Source organism: Carettochelys insculpta, chromosome 1, assembly GCF_033958435.1.
Source record: "Carettochelys insculpta isolate YL-2023 chromosome 1, ASM3395843v1, whole genome shotgun sequence".
Taxonomy (NCBI): Eukaryota; Metazoa; Chordata; order Testudines; family Carettochelyidae; genus Carettochelys; species Carettochelys insculpta.
The window spans coordinates 19,473,824-19,498,208 of NC_134137.1; the positions used below are offsets into that span (position 1 = coordinate 19,473,824).

At 44.3% G+C, this 24,385-nt stretch overlaps 1 protein-coding gene across 1 annotated transcript in view; it reads right to left on the reverse strand.

Annotated features, from left to right (window-relative positions):
* Positions 1 to 853: 853 nt before the first annotated feature.
* PAK1 (p21 (RAC1) activated kinase 1) overlaps positions 854 to 24,385 on the reverse strand; it is a 130,245-nt gene continuing 106,713 nt past the window's right edge. The window contains exons 11-15 of the mRNA XM_074981206.1: positions 18,239 to 18,356; positions 13,709 to 13,808; positions 8,817 to 9,013; positions 5,793 to 5,930; positions 854 to 1,579 (exon numbers count right to left, since the gene is read on the reverse strand). Of these exons, the coding sequence (XP_074837307.1) occupies positions 1,493 to 1,579; positions 5,793 to 5,930; positions 8,817 to 9,013; positions 13,709 to 13,808; positions 18,239 to 18,356 (640 nt within the window). The 3' untranslated portion in view covers positions 854 to 1,492. The remainder of the gene's footprint in view (positions 1,580 to 5,792; positions 5,931 to 8,816; positions 9,014 to 13,708; positions 13,809 to 18,238; positions 18,357 to 24,385) is intronic.

Here is a 24,385-nt window from a genome sequence, read left to right on the forward strand (position 1 = left end):
GAGTGACAAAAGAAGTGAGTAACTAAGTGCTTTCAGAAATGGTAGGTGAGTAAAAATCACAATATTTTCTGAAAAACTACTTGAGTTAAAGTCCAAGTGGCATAGAAATAAATCACTTGAGTAAAGTACAAATCCTGGAATGGAAAAATAAAAATAAAAACTACTTGAGTAGTGTAATGAAGTATTTCTACTTAGTTACTTTCCACCTCTGCTATGTAGCCATTGCAAGCGGTAGGGACCCCACAGTGGAGCTCCCTATTTTGTCATGGGTATTTGTCGTAAAAGTCAGAGAGGTCATAAGCTTCTGCAATATTTTCTTTATTGCCCATGACCTGTCCATGACTTTTAATAAAATACTCATGACAAAATCTTAGCCTTTGTTATGGCCCAGTGCTTAGGGCCCAGATTTGTCCACTCTGGTGCAGTTCCAAGTTTCCAGATACTTCAAAAACTTTGGCAACCAGAGGAGTTATTAATCCTCTTGGTTCTCCCCATGAGGCACAAGACAAAGCAAGATGATTACTTAGCTTCTCCCAAATATACACACATATCCAACTTTGTCTGACTCGATAGTTTGTCCTTAAACTTGGCATAAGAAAGAATCATTTCTCAAATACCATTGTATGGTACCTGGGAGCATATGGTGATACTATAATGGTGACCACAGTATCAGGGTTTCACAATACAGAGCTCTGATTTCTTTAACCCAAACTGTGCCTTACAAATGAAATAATTTTCAAAACCAGGCCTGCTACTTTCTCCCATGATTTACATTCATACGCAACAGCAAGATTGTATTTGGAAGCGACTGAATACTTAGCAGAAGTAAAAACTGAAGTCTACAGATTCCAGATGAAACCAGAAAGAGGGCTATTTAATCAGAGGCTGATTCACAAGACACAGGACAAAGGTACTCCATGAACTATGTCCTCTGATGGTTGCAAAAGGTTCATTCAGAATTTTTCAACTTGCTCTGTCAGTGTCCGGCAGCACTGAGGAAGTATTTGGATGACACACTCCTGCATCCCCTTTCCATTATAAAAGCTGTTCTAATTTCTGCTGGCTGCTCCATTATTCAAGTAATCAAAACATGCAGGAGTTTCAGTAGTTTAACAACTGAGGCGGGCAGAGGCAGGGAAAGTCCAGCCAGTGAGAGATTAATTAAGATAAAACATGGTCTAAGGCTCCATGTTATGTTAAAAAATAAACATATTAAGAGATAGGAAATCAAACTCGCTTTGCTACATTAGGCTCAGAGGTTCTCCCAAAGACCTTGTCAACCATACAAAATAGTTCACTCCCACCAAGGAGGTGAGAGGACTGTTCACATCTTCAGATCAACAATGTCTCCTTTAACGTTCAACAAATACTACTTCGGAGGCCCACTCTCAGGGAGCCAAGTTGTGGGTGCCCCTAAGGAGTAGGAGGGCAGATATTCAGTCTCCAAAATGAACATGAAAAAACTTGGCACGATGACTATGATGATTCCATATTAGTGGTTGTTCTTCGCTGCCTCTTTAGCTGCAACAATCAGAGGAGTGAGGCTGGAAAGGGGCTTTGCAATTTTCAGGAACTGGTGCTAGGAGAGAAGGAGAAAATTAAGTTATTGAGGATGCCTTTGAGTACATGTCTCACAGGGGGACATGTCTGCACCAAAACCACACAGAGTTTAAGTGGTTTGCAGTTCAGTTACAGGCTCGAAACTCCAACCAGGTTAAACTAAAAGGCTTGTTCCAAGTCACAAACCCTTCAAGCTAGTCTGGGCTGAGTTCCAGTTATGCAACAATATCAGGTTAAATTATGGGCTCGTGACACAAAACTAGTTGATATTCAAGAAATTCTTCATGGCTTCTAGTTAGTTCACAAAGACTACATCTATTCTACGAAATAAATTCAAATTTAAGGCAGTTAGCTCGATTGTACCAAGTGACCGTCTTCCCTGTAAATACCATTAGCTCGATTTAGGGAGCACTAATATTGATAGCATATTATTGTCGGAAACAGCTGGGTGTAGCGCCAAGTTTGAATTCAACAGTTCGAATGAAGGTTAGTGTGGAAGTGCCATGTCTCCAGAGGCTGACTGGCACTACTGCACCTGGCTCCTGGCTCCCTGCCACTCGTGGGAGCTGAGCAACTGACCAGCACAGCAACCCTGGTCAGCTGCCCAGCTCCTGCAAGTGGCAAGGAGCTGAGAAGCTTATAGTGCTGCTGCATCTCGCTCCCAGCTTCCCACCACTTACAGGAGCCAGAAAACTGACTGGTGCAGCACCTGGCTCACAGCTGCACCAGGCTCCCAGCTCCCACAAGCCAGGCACAGCAGCAGTGGTCAGTGGCCAGGAATCAGGCAGGAGGGTGAGTGCTGCCAACAGTTGGGGTGCAGCAGGGCCCCAATAGGAGGGTGCAGAATGCAGGGCTGAAGCAACTGTGGGATAGGTTCCCACAATGTACTGATGCAACAGTCAATCTTTGTCCACTCTAGTGTGGCAGCACAAAGTTGACTTTGTGGGAAGTGAGGGTACTCAAAACCGAATTTATAAAACCCAGAGTTATAGAATCGAATTTATCTGGTAGTGTAGATGTAGCCAAACATAACGTGGAAGTTAGAGGACCTTATTCCTGGGTGGGATGAAGACACAAAGAGAGCTGCTCTAGTTCAAACACAAATTGCTGAGCTGGGTGCAGAAGTCACTGGGCGAGTTTCTACGGCCTGTCTTATGCAAGAGTTCAGACTCAACAATCATAATAGTGCCTTGTCAATCTATTAATACCTACAAAACAGAACTGGAGTTTGACACAGCTACTGCCAAACTGACAATCAAAGCCAATTACTAGATAAACAGGTTTCCATGCTAGCATTTGCAGGACCATCCAATTCCCATCATACCACACAGATATTCTTCAGCACCCATGTTATATGCCAGTGGTGGGCAACCTGCAGCCCATGGGCTGCATACAACTCACTGAGGTTCTACGTGCAGCCCACAGAGCCCCAGCTGCACCCCCTTCCACTGGCTTCTTGCATAGTGGTGGTGAACTGGAGCCCCACACTTTCAGGCCCCGCCTCCTCCCTCCCAACACTTTCAGGGCATGTCAATTGCCTGAGTTGCGCTCTGTCCCCACTCTTCTCCCTCCCTCCCACAGATGGAATGCTGCAAATCAGCTGTTCACGGTGTTCGTTTCAACCCCAAAGGCACTGGAAAGGAGGGGCAGGAGAAGGTAAGTGCCAGGCTCCAGTTCCCTGGTGAGCAAAAGGCATGGAGAGGGGAGAGGGCCACAGAGCCGCAGGTGGGCTGTGGGCTGCTGTGGCCCAATGAAGTGAAGGAGGGCCACTCAGGCAGCCCACCCACTATTGGCCATTGCCCATCCCTGCTATACATGATGCCACAATGCACTTTGCACCTCCCAAGCTGAAGGTGGTGGGTTTTGAGCTAACTGTCAAGAAGTGCTAAGTGCATGTTAAGGAGCATGTACACTCCTTAATGGTTCTCAATCCTGCTGGAAAAGTATAACAAGTGGGGTTCCACAGGGGTCTGTGTTAAAACCGGTTCTGTTCAATATCTTCACCAACGATTTAGATATTGGCACAGAAAGTACACTTATTATGTTTGCAGATGATACCAAGCGAGGAGGGGTTGCAACTGCTTTGGAGGATAGGGTCATAATTCAAAATGATCTGGATAAATTGGAGAAACGGTCTGAGGTAAACAGGATGAAGTTTAATAAGGACAAATGCAAAGTGCTCCACTTGGGAAGGAACAATCAGTTTCACACATACAGAATGGGGAGAGACTGTCCAGGAATGACTAAGCAGAAAGGGATCTAGGGGTTATAGTGGACCACAAGCTAAATATGAGTCAACAGTGTGATGCTGTTGCAAAAAAAGCAAACATGACTCTGGGATACAGTAACAGGTGTGTTGTGAACAAGACATGAGAAGTCAATTCTTCCGCTCTACTCTGTGCTGATTAGGCCTCAGCTGGAGTAGTGTGTCCAGTTCTGGTCACCCCAGTTCAAGAAAGATGTGGAGAAATTAGAGAGGGTCCAGAAAAGAGCAACAAGAATGATTAAAGGTCTAGAGAATGTGACCTATGAAGAAAGGCTGAAAGAATTGGGCTTGTTTAGTTTGGAAAAGAGAAGATTGAGGGATGACATGATAGCGGTTTTCAGGTATCTAAAAGGGTGTCATAAGGAGGAGGGAGAAAACGTGTTCTTTTTCTGTCTCTGAGGATAGAATAAGAGGCAATGGACAAACTGCAGCAAGGGAGGTTTAGGTTGGACATTAGGAAAAAGTTCGTAACTGTCAGGGTGGTCAAACAGTGGAATAAATTGCCAAGGGAGGTTGTGGAATCTCCATCGCTGGAGATATTTAAGAACAGGTTAGTCAGATGTCTATCAGGGATGGCTTAGACAGTACTTGGTCCTGCCATTGGGGCAGGGGGCTGGATTCGATGGCCTCTCGAGGTCCCCTCCAGTCCTAGTATTCTATGATTCTATGAAGTGGCAACATCTGCAATAGTGGGGAAAATAATTTCATACCTAGAGGTAACAAATAAATGTTCTAATGTCTCAATCCTATCATCAAGCCATCAAGGGAGGAGACCATGAGACAAATTCAAAGTGGATACCCAGTGAGAGAAGTTAGGCACAACCCAACCATTGAGCACATGAGGGTAACCATCCCATACGTGCATGTCTCCCACTGGACTTTTGTGGGAGTGGAATACGCAAACTGAATTCAGTCCTGATACTGGAAATCCGCGGAAACAGAGGGTAGGTGGGGGACAAGCCAATACTGTTCTGCTCCCTGGAATGAGAAAGTGGTTTGGCTACAGCATGCACACTCCTGAAACAGTGACAGCAGGGATTCAGGATGAGTGTAAGTGAGGGAATGGCACAAGGTAAATGGTTGGTGATTAATGCATGAGCAGTGGTGTTTCAGGGGAAGCATCACAAGGTAAAGCAGACTAGCAGAAAAGGGATAAGGAAGAAGTGCTCTTTGTCATTACACTGAGGTGAGTTAAGGTAAAAAAAAAGGCAGAGACTGAGGCATGGTGCAAAAGACACTTCCACCAGTAGGGCTGTAATGGGGAACCATGCAGCTGACAAGGTTGAGAACAGGAGAGAGAGAAGTCACAGCAGGGGGTGTCCGCCCCTGGCTTGTGTGTCAAGAATGGCACGTGAGCTGATTTGCATTGGCATACAAGGCGGGAGCTCAGCCCTGCTCCTCCTCCTCCATGCAGCTGGGAGCTTGCTCAAAGCCAGGCCACTTGTGGATTAACAAAAGGCCAGCTAGTGCTACCAGCCACCATCTAAATCACAAAACTCTGCATCTTCATTTATTCATTAATGAAGCTGTTGTAAGTAGGACCATTAGTGACTTTAAAAAGTGTCACTGGCACGCTGACCATACATAGAGATCAACAGGTCAAATTTCAGCATTCCACCTCAGAAAGGTTGCTGACCCCTGAGTTGGAGCAATCCGAGACAGTGTTGGCAGCAGCTGTAGAGAAACCATGGGAATAAGGAGCTCAGCATTTTGGAAGACCAGGCCCAGCACGAGCGTTCTGAATTTGGTTATAGAATACGTCACACAGCTGTTGCCATTAGAGGCTAAAACAAAAGGGATGAATCAGGAAAAATGTCCTCATCCATCCTGTGCCCCTTCGGGCAAGTCACCTCAGACATGCTTGTGCCTTCGGCCATGCTATTGTAAAGGTAAATTTAATCCTCAGTACAAGCCAAAGTAGTGACTTGACTTGAGCTTGCACCTTAGCCCCTGGACAGGCAATTACCTGTAGCAGCTCTTTGGCAGAGCCTCTTTTCTCAACATCCATCTCAAGGCAGCAGTTAAGGAAGTCTCTAAATATGGGTGAAAGCTTCTCAGGATTCTGCAGCTCTGGAGTACCATTCGTAGCAATGAGATACAGGGCCTACAGGACACCGGCACCAAGGAAACAAAAGACAACGAGGAGCGTTTCAGATTCATTCCTTGATCAAGCGAGATCCCTCCCTCTCCAGCTTACAAAGGTTTCTATTTTTCCAGCACATTCAGTTGGATGACTCAGACATGCTTGTGTCTATCCATATTTACTGAAAAACAGAACTACTGTCTGTCCTATGTGTATGTGAGCAGGATCCAGTCTTCTAGTGCTTTACCGTATTAAGCCAGGTTTGGATTCTGCAGTCAGTTGGAGGGATTTGCAGGAATTAAAAACATTTTGGGTGTGTCTACACTTGCATTCCTCTTTTGAAAGAGGTATGCAAATGAGGTAAATTGAAAATGCAAATGAAGTATAAATTTGCATATTTTGCACCTCATTTGCATGTTCTGCTTTCAAAAGAAGAGAGCCAGTGTAGATGCTGTTCCTTCGAAAGAATCCTTCTTCCCTTTATTTAGTGGGAAGAAGGATTCTTTCAAAGATGGGGTTTACTTCGAAAGAGCAGCATCTACACTGGCTTTCTTCTTTTGAAAGAAGCTCTTTTGAAATTAGAATATGCAAATGAGGTGCCAATTATGCAAATTTTGTCTCATTTGCATGCATCATTCAAAAGAGGGATACAAGTGTAGACACACCCTTCATGTCTCGTCTGAGGGCTTTTATACACAGGGGTGTTTACTAGCACAATTATATCAATACAATTATTCCATGGTGGTTTACACAGGTCTAACTCCATAAGTAGATACTTATTCTGCAAGAAGAATGTCCACACAGGGAGTTATACCACCATAATTACACCAGTAACTCTATTGACATAAATGCCCCTGCATATGCAAATCTGCATCAAATGCCTCTTCACAAGTGCTCACAGACACCTTGCAAGAGCAATCAGTTTTACCACTAAGGATACGTTTATACTTCTCTGAAGATCGATAGCCCAGAGGTCGATCTTCCAGCATTTGATTTAGAGGGTCTCGTAGGGACGTGATAAATCGAATGTTGAGGAATATCAACTCTGGTATTTTTTGCCAATTTTCCCTCTAATTTTTTTCCATCCATGGGCAGGAATAAATGTTATGTGCACCAGGGAATGTGGAGATGTGCACCACCAGTAGAAACATATGTTGCCAGCTGTGGACAGCTATGGGCATCCTGCCAGTTAGTGGGGCTTTTCCTTAGGCTACATTGCAGCCCCTGTTGTCAAAACTTCAATCACTCAGAGCTGTGAATATTCCACCTGCCTGAACAAGACAAGGGACACAGGCTGTAGAATGCATAGTACTATGTCAGTGAGAGAACTTCTCCCACCAGCACAGCTTCTGCCACTCGCAGATGTGGGTTTTTCCCCAATGCTGATGGGAATGCTCTCTCCTGTCAGCATACGGCATTTTCACCAGATGCACAACTCCTTATGTCTAGTCATGCCCTTCATTGCTTGCATCGGCAACAAATATAAATCAAACCTGGGCTAGACTCTTCCCATCCTCCCCGGATCACGTCTGACTAACAGAGGGATAATCTGATCCATTGATTGACCCTGAGCGTCATCTGTATTCCAGTGACTAAGGGAAGGTCTGATGTACACTGAAAGGGAAAGGGCAACGGCCGGCAGTTTAAACTCAACATTTAAATTACGTAAACCCCCCAAACTATTATTTTTAGAAACATTTTATAAAGCTTTTTTAAATGGCTGATGCACGTGCTTGGATTTGAAAAACAACAAGAAGTCCTGTGGCACCTTACAGACTATCAGATATTTTGGAGCATAAGCTTTCGTGGGCAAAGACCCGCTTTGTCAGATGGGTCAAAAGCAGGTCTTTGCCCACGAAAGCTTATGCTCCAAAATATCTGTTAGTCTATAAAGTGCCACAGGACTTCTTGCTGTTTTTGAAGACACAGACTAATGTGGCTACCTCTCTGATACTTCGATTTGGAAGTTCTCCTGCAATGCTTGTGCTCACCCACTGGCTCAACTCAGCATCTGCAGCCTATCCACCACAGCCACTGTGTGAGAGCCAGGAAGTGAAGCAGCGGGAGTGCACAGGAGGCACTATGCTGGAGGATTTGAGAAGCCACCTACAGTTATAGCACACTATGCCTGCAGCTTCTCCTGCTGCCATGTGCCTCCAACTCAGAGCAGCAAGTAACTACCCACTGTTTGGCCCTCAATGTCTTATGGAGTCTACAAAAATGCTTGCCTTGCTTTGAAGTGGGGCAATGGAAGTTATGCCAGAAAGACAGCTTGTTAAGGCCAGCTAAGTCATTTCTCAAAAATGAGATCACAGGCCCCCACAATCTACAGGTTAAACCTCTCTAGTCCAGCTTTCCTGTTCAACAACATTCATAATCTAGCATGATTTTAGACAGCCAGACAACCATGTATGGATGTGGACAAGTTTCTGCAGTCCCATAAAGTTTGTTCACAGCCACCAATCCTGGTTCTCAGTGTTAGGTGCTGTTATTTAGCTGTAATTCACCCCTAAATGTCTTCTAGGAGTCCAATAAGCAGTGGAAGGGTTGCTAACACTGCTACACAATATTGACCTCCTGTGGTTTAGCAAATTCTCTTGTTTAGCACCAGTCAGGTCCAAGAGGTACTGGGCTAGGGAAGTTCAACCTCTAGAACTAAATTCAGACTTTTAAAGCTCTGAAATCTTCAGAAATTTTTTCTTTTCTAGTTTCGAGCCAGGATAGATCCCTCACAAAGGGCTATTCTTACATTTCCTCTGGCTTAATATAGCAGAGAAGCACCCAGGATGCATCCATTCAACTCAATGCAGAAACTTTTAAAATTTCCTTATGAAGGCAATGCAGAGTCAGGTTTGGCACATCCAGCTGACTCTTGCATGGCTCTACAGTGGCTTAGCATTAGCTTACTCTCAAGGGGTTCTCATTGAGGTAAGGAGGTTCTCCCTCAATCATTTCGATAGCCATGATTCCCAGAGACCAGATATCCACTTTTGGTCCATAAGCCTTTCTCGTCACCACTTCAGGAGCCATCCAGTAAGGCGTCCCCACCATGGTGCTCCGTTTGCTTTGCTCGGGTGTTATCTGGGCACAGAAACCAAAGTCAGCTGGAAGAGAAAATGGAGGGGACAGGGGAAAAAAAAAGAAAAAGAGATAAGTTAGCTTGGTCAAAGATAAAGAAGAACATAAGAACAGCCACACTGGGTCAAACCAAACATCCAACTAGCTGTCTTGTAACTGGACAATGCCAGGTGTCTCCGAGGAATGAGCAGAACAGGTATCATTAAGTGATTCATTTCCTGTCACCCATTCCCAGCTTCTGAAAAACAGAGGCTAAGGACACCATCCCTGCCCATCCTGGCTAATGGTGGTTGATAGACCTATCCTCCATGAACCTAACTAGCTCTTTTTGAACCCTGTTATATAGTCTTGATCTTCTCAACTTCCTCTGGCAAGGAGTTCCACAGGCTGACTGGGAATTTGTGTGAAGAAGTACTTCCTTTTTAAACTTGCTGCCTATTAATTTCATTTGGTGACCCCCTAGTTCTTGTATTAGGAGAATGGCATTAATGCCAGAGAACTGACCAAAAACAAGGCTGAAAATGGGCTTCATGGTAGCAGCTATGAAAGGAAGGACAGCCAGATGGTTAAGACATAAGGCATCTGGATTCTGTAACTCACTCTTTGTAATGCTCTTGGACAAGTGCTCTTGGAGACAGTATTTCTTGTCTTACAACCTTCCCGTATAAGTAATGTCCTTAGCCCCTTGAAAGCGTAAGTGCTCTATATGCTGTACAGGCTACATGTCATTATTCGGAACTGACATGGCCAGAAAAGTTAACTGCTGCTAAGTCTGATCTAGGATTAGGGTAGTCTATATTTTTTCTCACTGAATGGAACCATTCAGTGAAGATTTCTGGTCCTCCATGTCTTTTCAAATCATCTGCTTCTTTGACTAAGACAAGTATGTGGTTAGTCCTGCAAAGTCAACACAGCAAGTGGTTTCACTCCTGCCTGATGCACCCGAAGAAAGGGTTCTTTAGCATGTGATACAGATGTGTCTATTCCACTTCGATGAGTGTGCACCCAGCATCCCAGAGCCGGAGAAATGTACCTAGCAGTACCCATAAAGAGGTGGCACTTGTGCCTCATGGCTGTAGCATCGTCTTGAGTCTCCCTCCATTTCTTTGCACTCAGTGCCTGGAAATGATACTTCATTGAAGACAGGATGGAAGGTGGGTGAGGGAAGATATGTCTCCGTTACATCTCAAAGAACCACAGTTACAGTACATAACCGTTTCTCCTTCTTTGAGTAGACATAGCCATGTATTCTACTTGAGTAGTTCACACACAATACCCTGCCAAGAGTCAGCACTCAGAATCTACCTAAACAAACACGGGAAGACCACTCTACCATAGCCTGCATCCACCTTGGAGCTTGTGGTTACAGCATAATGATTTGTGAACCTAAGTACTGATGAGCACGCAGCAGCCCTGCAAATATCAAATACAGAAACGTCACTAAAGAACGCTGTGGTCATTGCTTGCGCTGTCATAGAATGAATTCACGCCCACTATACCCAAAGCTATTTCAGATGTAGACTTGATGAACGATGTTATCCACTTGGAGACTGTCTGTGCAGAGACTGCTTGACCCTTCATGAAGTCTGCGTATGACACAAAGGAGGCAAAGCAGGAAACTGTTTAGTCCTTTCAAGATGTCACACTAGCCTGATATCAAATGTATGGAGATGCCACTCCTGCGGAGATGAATGTGACTTAGGAAAGAACACAGGTATTATAACTAAGGGAATTCTACATCACTGCATGTGCACAGAATTCATGGCCTCCGCTGATTTCTTTGCTTCCCCGCAGAAAAACAACTTCTGATGGGGAAGTTAAGGGATGCCACAAGAGTGCTCATACACCCTCTTCCCAGCAGTGCAGGCAGGCAGCTCTGGTGGACCCAGTAGAGATATGAATCACCACCAGGAATGAGGGCTGGGTGCATGTGCGTGCGTGTGAGAGAGAGAGAGAGAGAGAAAAAGACACTGTGTCCCTCTTGCTTGCTATTGCAGCATGCTCAGCATGGAGGGGTGGGGCTTTGGAGTGTTTTAAGAGGTAGGCATAGGGCAGGCTCTGTAGCATGCCTGCCTGCTTAGCGAATTTTTCCATTGTTCTTGGTGAATTCCCTTAGAAGTATAAAATAGGTGTAAACACTTTACATTGCCAGAATGGTAAACGACGGTATGGGCTTATAAACGTTTATGACGCTCTAGTGATCAGAACTGGTCTAAATCTTTGGACAGAAATATTTCCTATCCAAATGTGCTTCCTGAACTGTTTGCTACTGACTTTTTTTTGGGGGGGATTGTCAAGAAATTGTGAGGTTGAGTTCCCAGCCCTCTCATGATCTTCAATTTCCTATAATGTAACACTGAATATATGGACACATATTTGTTGACTAAAGAACTAGAAGTAAAGGATCAATACAGCATAGGGCCTGTTTGAGCAGGTGCTACTTCAGGCAAAGGCCTTGAGTCTGTTTTCTTAAACGACTGCACCATAAACACAGTGGGAACATCACTGAGGAAACAAACGACAGCTAGTGCTACTCCAACACTAAGGGCACTCCTGAGGACACACAAGGGAAAAAATGAAACCAGTTGAGAGGTTGTGAGGTTACAACCATTCAGAGCTCCGAATGCAGCCGTGGGAAGCAAGAAAAAACAGCCCTGCCAACGGGAGAACAGGTGGAGGGACAGAAAGGGGACTGTTGCCCTGGGGCCTAGCAATTCAAAGGGCACTGGGCCCCTTTGAATCACTGTTGGAGCTGCTCCGTGTGACTTGGGGAAGAGGGGGTCTGCAGTCCAGATGTTGCTGAGGGCTGACTGCCCCCATCCCCACCCTTTCCATCCAAGGCCCCGACCCTTCTGGAGGGCATGGAGCCAGCCCCAACACCTTGCACTGGGGCCCACAGCAGCTGTTGGCCCAGCTGAGGTCAGAGCAGTATGGTCTCAGATAAGGGAAGGATTATGGCCATGAGGCATGAGTCTGCCCCTCTGTGGGTACAGATAGCAAGTTTTTCAGCTCTGATGCACTGCACACGTGCACAGGTAAGTGAAATACACAGCTGTATCTACTCAAAGAAGAAACAACTAGCAGCCCATTTCTGTGGGCAGAATTGTATTTCAGGCTGAGGTAAGGGGCACAATCACACAGTTTAATTTTTCAGATCCCTGTTTGAGCCTTGCAGTGAGCCCAACAGCTAGAGAAATCATCTATGGCTTATAACTGAATAAATTTGCACTGGAGCCACTGGATGAATCAGTCTAAAAGCATACTGCGCCATTTTCACAGAGAGATTTTTCTAAGTTAACCTGCAATAAGCAGATATAGGAATATAGCTTAAAAAAAAAAACACACACACAGCATCTTTGCCCCTGGCTAACTAGTCATACCTTGGTACAAAGTCAAAACCATTGGCCATTAAAATGCAGCTCCATTCTGAAAAGTGACTATGTAATAAATATAAATGATACCTTCTTACTAAGCAGACCCACTCCTGGAGCGAACAGAGTTGTATCTGCTCACATTACTGACTCAAGCAGAGGTTTATTCATGTATTTATTTTTGTCTCCTGTTGAGCCAGGAGCAGGTTTCTCTTCCATTTAGTACACGACCACCAGATTTCTTTACTAGGTTCCAGTCAATTACCCCTGTGCAAGCTGTCGGAAAGCAATATGATTGCACAGGTGACTTTAAGGACATAATGTGGCATGCAGAATTTTAGCTGATGGCGATAATGTGCAAGACGGCAACAGCTGAGCTTTCAGAGCCCAGGCTGAGTGGGCATGGCTGACGCTTGCAAAGATGGAAAACATGGACCCTAACTGTGCTAGTTGTTATTCACAATAAATGTACTCAGTGTGCACATAAGAACGGCCATACTGGGTCAGACCAAAGGTCCATCCAGCCCAGTATCCTGTCTGCCAACAGTGGCCAATGCCAGGTGCCCCAGAGAAGGAGAACAGAAGACAATGATCAAGTGATTTATCTCCTGCCATCCATCTCCTGCCCTTGTACTGAAGGCTAGGGCACCATACTTTACCCCTGGCTAATAGCCATTTATGGACCTAACCTGCAAAAATTTATCGAGCTCTTTTTTAAACCCTAATACAGTCCTGGCCTTCACAGCCTCCTCGGGCAAGGAGTTCCACAGGTTGACTGTGCGCTGTGTGAAGAAAAATTTCCTTTTATTAGTTTTGAACCTACTACCCATCAATTTCATTTGGTGTCCCCTAGTTCTTGTATTATGGGAAAAGGTAAATAATTTTTCTATATTCACTTTCTCCACACCATTCATGATTTTATATACCTCTATCATATCGCCCCTCAATCGCCTCTTTTCCAGACTGAAAAGTCCCAGTCTCTCTAGCCTCTCCGCATATGGGACCCGTTCCAAACCCCTAATCATCTTAGTCGCCCTTTTCTGAACCTTTTCTAATGCCAATATATCTTTTTTGAGGTGAGGAGACCACATCTGCACACAGTACTCAAGATGTGGGCGTACAAATCAATATCTCTTTCTCCCACCCCAGTCATCTTTGTAATCTAGCCCACTCATACTTAAAGCTAAGATACCTCTGCCCACTGATTTATCCCTGCAGCTACCAATAATGCAAATAGGCACCATTGCCATATCTCAATGCCAGAAACATTGGCTATCCTCACAAGACAATTGTGCCTTAGAAGGGCAACTTGCCCTTTAACGTGCAAGCTCATGGCTGCCTTCTGCATACTTAGTTTGACGGAGCCGTCCATTCCAAGTAGGATGTTGTCGCTCTTGATGTCTCGGTGAATGACTTGGTTTGAATGCAGGAATTCCAGAGCCTGAAGACACTATGGGAAAGTCCACAACACAGTATTTTAAAAATCAAGCTATTCAACAACCTAGGAAACAGCAGCAGAAAAGCAGCAACTGACCAATGAGTTGAATTTGAACACACACACTTTTAAACAACCTGGGATTAGTTTCTTTAGTTTAAGTCCCATGTTCTATCATCAGTTTAACAACTAAATTTCTGATGTGACCCCCCACCCCAGCCCACGTGATAGCGTCAGCATATCTCAAATTTATGCAGAATGAATGCAGAGCTAACAGTTTACAAGCAAAGGACCCAACTTCAAATTAATTGTTACAAGCTGGGCAAAGAATGGATTGTTCAGTTCACTGGCAATTCCTTCCCCCTCCACCAAATACACAAAGGCATAAATAAGTCACTTTCGCGGTCAAACCACAAAATGACATTTTAAAAACTTTTCAGCAAATAAATTTGAAAAAAGTCAAAATTCATCAGAATGTCTCAATAATTGTAAGGGACCAAAGAGGAAGAATATTGTACGCACAGAGCTAGGGATGGAGGCAGAGTCCACTGATGATGCTGTGACCCAGGGAGAGCAGCCTAGCTGCCCTGAGGATGTGAACAATGCCTGATATGTAACTTAAGCAGCACATGAACACATAAGGGGGAATCCAAGGTACTGGCTGGATGAACAGTTATGTAATCATGATGCAGCAAGTTAGGGAGACTATAAAACCCACACTGCTGGGCAGCAAACTGGACTTCTCCATTGGACCAGGCTCCAGTGCCATGTGACTTCCTTGGGGCCGTCTGCAGTCGTTCCAGGGTCCCTGACTGCTGAAGGGAATTAAGACCAATGCTTCTTGCCATATAGAGTTGGGAAATTTACTTTGGGGTGCTGAGTGCTGATTGCCTCAAATAAATGTTGTTCAACTAGCCTTGGTGTCAGGTGCTTTCTTTTCACTCGTGAACCTTGATCCTGTTACCCGTCCTACTTGGACATTACAATAATGCAAAAACAAAAACTTCAGTAAAAAAAAGAAAAGCGTGTGTCAATTTTCAGGCATTTTGACAAAAGCAAAGAAAAGGAATCTCAAACGGGGAGGGTGGGGTGGAACTGTCCTTATAAGAGTTCACCCACTGGTGAGAGCAGCCACATGAGAGACTGACTCCAACAGCATCTTAATGAAAGAAGGCAAGGGGTTCTCTGTCATTGGTAGCGAGTTTCAGCTGCCCTGACCAATGTAGTGTGCCCCAACTCATGAATGACATCAGCAACACATTTTAGATACAGATTTAAGAGGTAGATTTCTTTATATTTGGTTAGAAAGCTAACTACCATACTGCTCATGAATATTAAGTGTGTATGTACAGGGACAAATTCAACCCTACAAATGTTCGGAATTACATTCTTAAAAAGCACGTGCTAGGCAGAATTGAAGTCACCCCACTCTGGACAAAGAAACATGGCTCTGCCACTTTGAAAATAATTCCAATGTTGAGCAAGTAGCAATGGGAATGCAATTGACATAGAAGATTATCCAACAAGCAAACAAGAGAGGGGAGATAACCACGCAGCATCACAGCATGGGGGCAGGGACTGCAGGAAACATGAATTTCCATTTTAGCATATGCTAGTGAGGGAAGAAAGCACAAAACTTCCTTCACCAGGAGACTCCATGTCATCTTGGAATTTTACTTTGTGGGAGTGGGGGGTTAACCTTGAGAATAGTTCATTATAAAAGTTAACAGAGCCATAACAGAGAGCGGCCACAAAGCCCAAGTTATCATCCATCTAAAAAGACAAATCTTCCTGGACTTTGTCGGACATCTGATCAGAGGGGAGAGTAGTCATCTTGCTGGAAGATAGATTGGCACCTTGAACAAAGGCCGCAGAGTGTTTTGTTAAGTCTTGGGCTCCAGAAAGAATTTTTGACTTCTGTTTGCTTGTAATCATTTCTAACTCTGTTCTTTATATTTAAACTCACTTATCTCCTATTACTCACAAGCTTGTTTTACTTTTAATCTAAGCCAAGCCAGCACCGCGTTTTTGAACTAAAGTGATGTTAAGACCAGTTAAAAGTGGTAAGCTGTACATTTTCTCTTTTTGGAGGAGCAAACAAACCTTATTTCTCTGAACAGTCTAGCAAAGGGCTGGGAATTGCAGAGTTCTCGGTTTCTGAGAAAATTCAGGACTAGGGGCTGCTTGTAGGCTAGGGGCTGGTCAAATTTTCATGCCTGACTATGACTTGCCACTTTGCATGACAGTGGATAGTTATTTGGCCAGCAAGAGAGAGCAAAAACAAGGCCTTCAGCTTTGTAACGAGGGCACATTTAAAATAAGAACTGGGAGAACCAAGTTCAAGTCACTGCTCATCACCAGACAAATGAAGAAAATGAACCTAGGGCTCTGCTCTAGCCACAATGGTAGACCCCACCTCCTTCTCCAGCCGTTTTGTGATGCCTTTGCTTTGTTTTCTTCAAAATTCCCAAAATTGAAATGAATCGGCATGAAGTTGAAACAAAACATTTCCTTTCAATAGTGCTGAAATATTTCAACTTTTTCTCTTTGATTGAAACTGTTTGGTGAACTCAACATATTCATGGACTGAATTGCTGCATTTCTTGGTAAATAAGCTACCTGAAAAAAATCTGCCTTGATCTTGATCTGAGGATTACAGCCTCAAAATTTTACTGTGTTGCAAGGGATCATATGTTGGCAGCCCTAGGAGTAACTTTAAGGCGCTTTAAATAGTGTGGGATCTGGGATTGCCTTGAAAACAGGATTATCTTAGAAACTCCAAAAGTAGCAGCAAGCCTGTCTGCAAAGAGAACATTAATACAGATATGATGGCTCCATTAAATGAGGCTGTGAAGAAATAGGTCAAAGCAAAGTTAAAAAATAAACACTGTGTATGGGCTCCTCTGGTGTAACCTGGAATAAGTCATTCCATGATACAAGAAATCGCTCTAGCAGTGAGCTGGCCCCTAAAGGCCCAGACAATAGCAAAGCTTCCACTGTTTCTTCTCTTTGATGCAGGGTTTCCAGTGTTTCTCTGAGATAATTATTGAATTTGAAACAGCTTTAAAAAAAGGAGAGAGATTTGAGAACTGCTCCACAAGTGGAAAAAGAGCAGCTTTGCATGCAAGAGGAATGTCCGTGCCTTTCACATAGACAGCATGCCAAACCAAGGTGTTTTGGGAACCATTCAGAGCTTTCCATGGGGCCTACCCCACCAAGGCCTTAAAATACCTCCTGCCAAGCCAGAAAGCAGCACCTTCTTTCTTCCTTCTGCTTTTAAAAAGCAATAACACGTATCCAATGGAATTCACCTTCCAGGGCAGGAGGATAGTGAAGGCTCCCCAGAAATATGGGGGGTCAGGACTTGGGAGCTTTTTCAAAAGCACCCTGGGTCAACAGAAAGGCAATAGAAGTTGGGTGCCTAACTGCCATCTGCCTCTTCATTTATACTCTTTCAGCATCTTTGTCCCTCAATGCCTGGTTTCTGTGGCAAATCAAATCAGTATAAAAATCAATTTATCCCGACATAGTGGGGAGTGCAGAGAATTAAAAACATTAAGATTTCCAGGCCAGGTGGGATCACTGTGATCACCTACCCTTCCCTCCTGAGTAATACGAGCATAGAACCTTACCCCATATTTTTCCCATCAAGCCCACAACTTGTTGGAGTTATGGCACGGCTTTTCAAAAGGCAACCAGTGTTAACAAAGAGGCTACGGTTACACTAGCGAGTTTTGGCACCGCCAAAACCCTGGTTTTGTCAGCCAAATTGGTGGAACGTCCACATACAAAATGTGTTTTGTCAACAGTTTGTCAACAAAACTTACCACTTTTGCTGGCAGCGTTCTGCCTCTCAGTCATGAGGCATAACACTACTGTCGATAGATTCTGTCAACAGAAAAGCTGTGTGGACGTTCTGGGGGGCCTTCTCCCGAAAGACAGGCAGTCCAGGACAACGGGCAGCCCTGTCTGCTGTTCTTCCAGATGCCTGTTTTGTTGAGAGTACTCTTCCCACTGGTTTTGTGTGCGGCCACACACTGTTGACAAAAGTGTTGTCTGGAAATCTCTTCAGACAGCAACTTCTGTCGACAGATCTTTTTAGTGTAACTGCAGCCAGACTGAAAGTGATGGAGAATCCAACATATCCCTAGGCAGACACTAGCAGGCCTTACGTCAAACAAGGAACTTTAGGTAACACTCAAATATCAGACTGTATTCACTGCTAATGTTCACACAGCTCTGTATCATGCTACTTCTGTGATCAACTCATTGACGCTGCTTTTAAACCTTTCTAACCCATGTCCTATGGAACTCAAAGGCATCAAGTTCTAAGTCGCTGCAAGCATTGTGGTTATATTGTAAAACCATGCTCTTCATGGAAGCTCTCATTGTATGTATACTTTTCGCACAGAGCACTCCTTCTGATGAGCAGAGCATAATCTTACCTCTCGACACACAGCTGCTATCTGTCCTTCATCCATGCAGGTCTCAGTTACCACATCCGTCAGGGAGCCGCCTGCCAAGTACTCCATAACTACCCACAGTTCATCTCCCACAAGGTAACTATAAAAGGCCAAAAAAAAAAATAACAGAAGTTAGCTGTAATTTCCTTAGCCAAAAAGCTCCAAGTAAAGCTATTTTTAAAATGTAGTGGGCCACTAGGCATCTGTGCCTCATTCTTAGGCCCAGAATGCCTGCAGAGTCGGTGTGAAGTGATGGAAGCAGCTTCGAGCACCGGGCTGAACCGTCACTGGGATTCAGAGTCTGTTAGCATCCAACTTGAAGTTCTCAGACATTCTTACTGTATTCATTACACCAGTGTGATGTACAGCTATAGCAATGTGTGGATCTATGCCTTGCCAAGAGACCCAGGCAATGCTTCCTGTAAGCTGAGAGCTTGGGTGGCCACTCAGGAGGAATTCAGATGCTGTCCAGATGATTAGTAGAGCACCCACAGCCGCCTACAGTGGGCAGCGTGTGTGTGTGTGTTTTTAATTAATGGTGCACATCCACACATGCCTCAGTGCACATAAAGTTTATTCCACCCATGGATGGAAAAAAATTAGCAGGAACTCTGGACCCAGATCATTGTTATAAACAGAGGAAACTCAACTAATCACCACCCATGATATTCGTATCAAAAAACTAGGCAAATACAACTTAGATGGGGCTACTATAAGGTGGGTGAAAAACTGGCTGGATAGCCATACACAGAGAGTAGTTATTAATGGTTCTCAATCCTGCTGGAAAGGTATAACAAGTGGGGTTCCACAGGCACCTGTTTTGGGACCGGTTCTGTTCAATCAATGATTTAGATATTGTCATAGAAAGTACGCTTATTAAGTTTGCAGACGATACTAAACTAGAAGGGGTTGCAACTGCTTTGGAGGATAGGGTCAAAATTCAAAATGATCTGGACAAAGTGGAAAAATGGTCTGAGCTAAACAGGATGAAGTTTAATAAAGACAAATGCAAAGTGCTCCACTTAGCAAGGAACAATCAGTTTCACATATACAGAATGGGAAGAGACCGTCTGGGAAGGAGTATGGCAGAAAGGGATCTAGTGGTTATAGTGGACCACAAGCTAAATGTGAGTCAACTCTGTTGCAAAAGAAGCAAACATGATTCTGGGATACATTAACACATGTGTTGTGAACAAGACATGAGAAGGCATTCTTCCGCTCTACTCTGCGCTGGTTAGGCCTCAGCTGGAGTAGTGTGTCCAGTTCTGGTCACCGCAGTTCAAGAAAGATGTGGAGAAATTAGAGAGGGTCCAGCAAAGAGCAACAAGAATGATTAAAGGTCTAGAGAACATGACCTACAAAGAAAGTCTGAAAGAACTGGGCTTGTTTAGTCTGGAAAAAAGAAGAGTGGGGGGACATGATAGCAGTTTTCAGGTATCTAAAAGGGTGTCATAAGGAGGAAGGAGAAAACTTGTTCTTCCTGGCCTCTGAGGATACAGCAAGAAGCAACGGGCTTAAACGGCATCAAGGGAGGTTTAGGTTGGACATTAGGAAAAAGTTCCTAACTGTCAGGATGGTCAAACAGTGGAATAAATTGCCAAGGGAGGTTGTGGAATCTCCATCTCTGGAGATGCTTAAGAACAGGTTAGATAGATGTCTGTCAGGAATGGTCTAGGAGGTACTTGGTCCTGCCATAAGGGCAGGGGGCTGGATTCGATGACCTCTCAAAATCTCTTCCAGTTCTAGTATTATACAATTTTATGATACTTACTCTGCAACTAATCCTTATGTGAAACATTCATTGACTGTATGGGGCAAACTCTACAGATGGTGAATCAGGTGGCCAAATTGCCACACCCTGGTACCTGTCACCATGAACCCACGCAACTTTCCCAGCACATAACCAGCATGTATAATAAACCCCAAAACACACACACAAAGCCCTTAACTCTAGCACACATTCCTCATTCACCACCTGCACAAATCAACACAAATCTTCCAACACAATCTCACCTGGATACAAATCACACCCACCCACCCCATAACCAGCATACATACAGGATCTGCTGCCTGCTACATCCAAAGTTTAAGATCTCAGCCATTTTCATCCTGTTATTTTACATATATGACTGAATTAACCTGGTGACAGCATGGGCTTTCAGCTATTAGTTAATTTAGCAGTGCTAGAGTTATAAGTTATTCATACCATATTTCTGGTACTCCAATGATTTATGATTTGATGTTGCCACTCCAGAGCTTCAATCTTAGTTGAGAACAATAGGGAAAGGTGCAGATGAAAATAAAAGGGAGGAGGGCAGGAAAGGTGGGGACATAGCAATATGCTGCAGTTATATCATGGATCAGCTGTGTGCAAACTGTAGATAAAATCATCTTTAGCAAATATTGTGCATTCTTGAAGAATGATCATTACTGTTTCCATTGCGCCCATGACACCTAAGGATCTCATGCAATGTACAAAGGTGAACATCAGTATCCCTGCCAGGCATGCAGGCATTACCATCATTTTACAGCGGGAAAATGAAAGCACAGAGGTTAAACAGGCTGTTTCTAACTAGCCTCACAAAGTAGCAGAGCCAAGCTTCCAGGCGGGCTTCTGTGTCCTACTTCTGTTTTTCAACCACAAGGCCCTACTTGGGCTAGATTCTCATCTGCATTCAGAGCTGATTGGTGCAGGGGCAAAAGGCACATCCACAGGGGAGCTGGTTGTGGCTGCCTGATTTTCAAATTGCCACAGCCCAGGCATTAAAGTCAAACTATCTAAAGAACCATAGGGCACCTGTGAATTTTGTCGGGACAGAGCCCTGCTGTACCTTTTCCTGGTATGTCCACAGTAGGATGCAATGGGATTGGGAAGGGGGTGACTGGCATAGGACCTGGTTCTGTGGGCCAGTTCAAAAATTACCCTCTTCCAGGAAGCTATGGTGAAATCCTAACACCTTTAAGGAGTATGTGCAGTCTTAAGGTTACAAGCAAGGCACTAGGTTGCAGAACTTCCATCTCTGGCATTAACTCATATGACCTTGAATGAGTCACAGTGCCTCCTTGCCTTGGTTTACCCACCCATAATGGGAGAAAAACTGTTTTCCTTTACAGAGCCCACAGTGGGAAACTTAATTTCTTTGCTATCCTCACAATAATTGCTAATTATGATGATGAGTACGATCAGTCGTTGCTAATTATCATCATCTTCCATGGGAGCTGTGGATCCTCAGGTGGCCTATCCTAGAACCACAAGTTCTATTACAGTGAGGACAGATGTTTCCAGGTGGGGCAGGAGACTGCTGACCATGACCATGACCGTCTCTCCTTCCTTCTGTGCTTCCTGTCCTCCTTAGCTTGCCAGCAGGCAACTTCAAAATGCAGGGGGACATCGCGTACGACTTCTCTCCATTTCGAGTGATCCTGGGCAAGTGTCTCCCAAGTGTCAATGTCAATATTGCACTTCTTTAAGTTATCATTCAGCAAGTCCATGTAGTGATTCCATTGTCCTCCCACATTATGGTACCCTTCCTTCAGGGGAGATAACAGGATCTGTTTGGGGAGGCAAGGTCTGGCATCCAGACAAGGTGACCAATGCAGCAGAGTTGCTGACAGATGACTATGGCCTCAGTACTGGTGGTCTTTGTCTCCCCCAGAACACTCAAGTTGATGCATCTGTCTTTCCATTTGATCTTCAAGATCTGGTGGAGGCATTATTAGTGATGCCTCTCAAGAATTTTCAAGTGATGTCTACAGATTGTCTAGGTTTCAAACCCAGACACCAAAGTTGGGAAAAATAATGGCTTGATAAACAAGAAGCTTAGTGTCTGTTCAAATGTCATGATCTTCAAAAACCCTGTGCTATAAATGAGCAAACGCTGCACTGGCACACCTCAGGCAGTGTTGAATTTCTGCATCAATATCTGCCTTGTATGACAGATGACGTCCAAGGCAGAGGAAATGGTTGACATTCTCCAATACTACTCCACTGATTTGATTGAGCATGTGGTACCTCATTTGGAGAGGACTGATGGAACACTTTGGTCTTCTTGCTTTTGAACGTAAGACCATGACATGCGCAAGCGTCAGCAAACACTTTAAGGATGGTTTGAAGATCTCTCAGGGTGGCCAAAATCTGAATTGTCATCAGCATAGTGAGGTTCCATGACAGATGTGGTAGAAATCTTACTTTTAGCTTTCAGCTTGCTAAGCCTGAACAGCTTTCCATGCATTCTATAAATGACTTCAATGCCAGCTGGGAGCTTCCCAGCAATTAGCTAAAGGAGGACGGCAATAAAAATCGCAAACATGGTTGGGCCAATGATGCAGCCTTATTTGACTCCTATTTGTACTTTGAAAGATTCACTTTGGGAGCCAGTGCTACTCAGAACAGTCACTTTTCTCTTGTTGTGAAGCAACTTTAGGACTGTAATGGGACAAAAAAAAAAATACCTTCCATTTTACAGGGCCCATAGTGGGAAGCTTAATTTATTTGTTGTCCTCCCAATAAATGCCAGTTATAACATCTCTCTCATCACCATTATTCTGCTCTGTTTTTAAAGCTAAATAATAAGACATAAAATCTATTTGGTCAGCGTTATACATTTTGCAGGCTGTTTATCTAAAGCAGACATGGTTGGGGACAGAAAAAAAAAAACAAAAAACCAAGAATCCAATCGGATTAAGAGCTGCGGTGCTGGTGCTGACATTGTGCATTAACATCCTTTTAAGAATTCTCCCCCCGTGGTAAGATGATCAATCCTGCAGCCTCTTGAAGGCCAGAGGAAAATGGTAATGGATAATTCCCCAAGTTGCCAAAGATAGAAAGCATGGTGAGTGTCTGGTTCAATGACTAGCTAAAATCGCTGAACCAGGGGAATCAAGAAGTTTTAAAGCATAATCTCTCTTTAAAATAGAAGTCATGATTCCGGAGCTACATAGGATGGCTTGAGGCCAAAGTAATACAAACTATTAAGACTTGCACTAAAGGAGATGCTTTAAATGATAACAGGTACAGTCTAGTGGTCTGTGCACAAAACTAGTTGCCAAGGAGACCAACATCCCGAGCCCAGTTCAACAATGATTCTCTGCATAGCTTTGGGCAAATCCCTTGAGTATCCTGCAGGAGTATATGCAGGCCCCGGGAACATGCAGTGACTGGCCTGTGTTTCCCAGCATATGCAGAGAGTACAGTCTCTAGACACCAGACATCCATGGGAAAAGGAAATTGTCATGCAATGCTGCCTTTGCTGTTCTATTTGGAGTCTCTTCCAAGGCAGTAGGAAGCTGGGCAATAACTCCCTCTTGAACAAGACTACGGTGGGTGGAATAGCATGAATTTGTTCATGGACACTCCTGCTTCTCCTGTGTAACTGGGCTATTCTTCTGCTAATGGACTTCCAAACCTATTGCACCCCAAATTCCCCCCACCCTACTTAAGATTTTATTTCCTACACATCATCATTCCAGCCAAATACAATTAGACATAACTCCCTTGCAGATTTCATCACTACCTTCTCTGCCACTAGTGTCTTCTCCAGCATGACCCAGCTTGCCCAATGGGCAAGAGATTGGGGGAAATCAAGCCACATGTCCTACATGACCATGCACAACAGAACCCACCAGCTGGAAGTAATTCCGAGCAGCTGATATGAGCAGACCGAGCCCAGAGGCACGCCAGGAATCTGAAGCTGTGCCATTGGCAGCCGTATGTGCATGCCAGAGCCTAAGCTTCTAAATAATTGACAGATCTTACACAACCTGTGGGGATGCAGAATTAATTCAAGCTTCCTGCCAGCTCCAGCTGAGAAAATGGGATTTGAGGAAGCAGGCTGCTGCCACCTCCTGCCTCACTTTGATTTTTAACCACAGCAGAGGCCAGTATTAGTCACTGAATTCTTTATTGCATATACGTTTCAAGTGTATTTTTGGTGGCAGTTCCTGAGACAGAAAAAGGGATGAGAAGTCAGGATACCCACTTACTGTTCCCTCTTACTGACCTGCTGCAAGACTTTGGGTACAACACAAGTGGTCAAATTCTGCTACCCTTACTACGTAGCCCTACTGAAATGAAGCTATCCATGGAATGAGATGTAATTCAATGTGAACTGGGGTGGGAGTGTCAGGCCC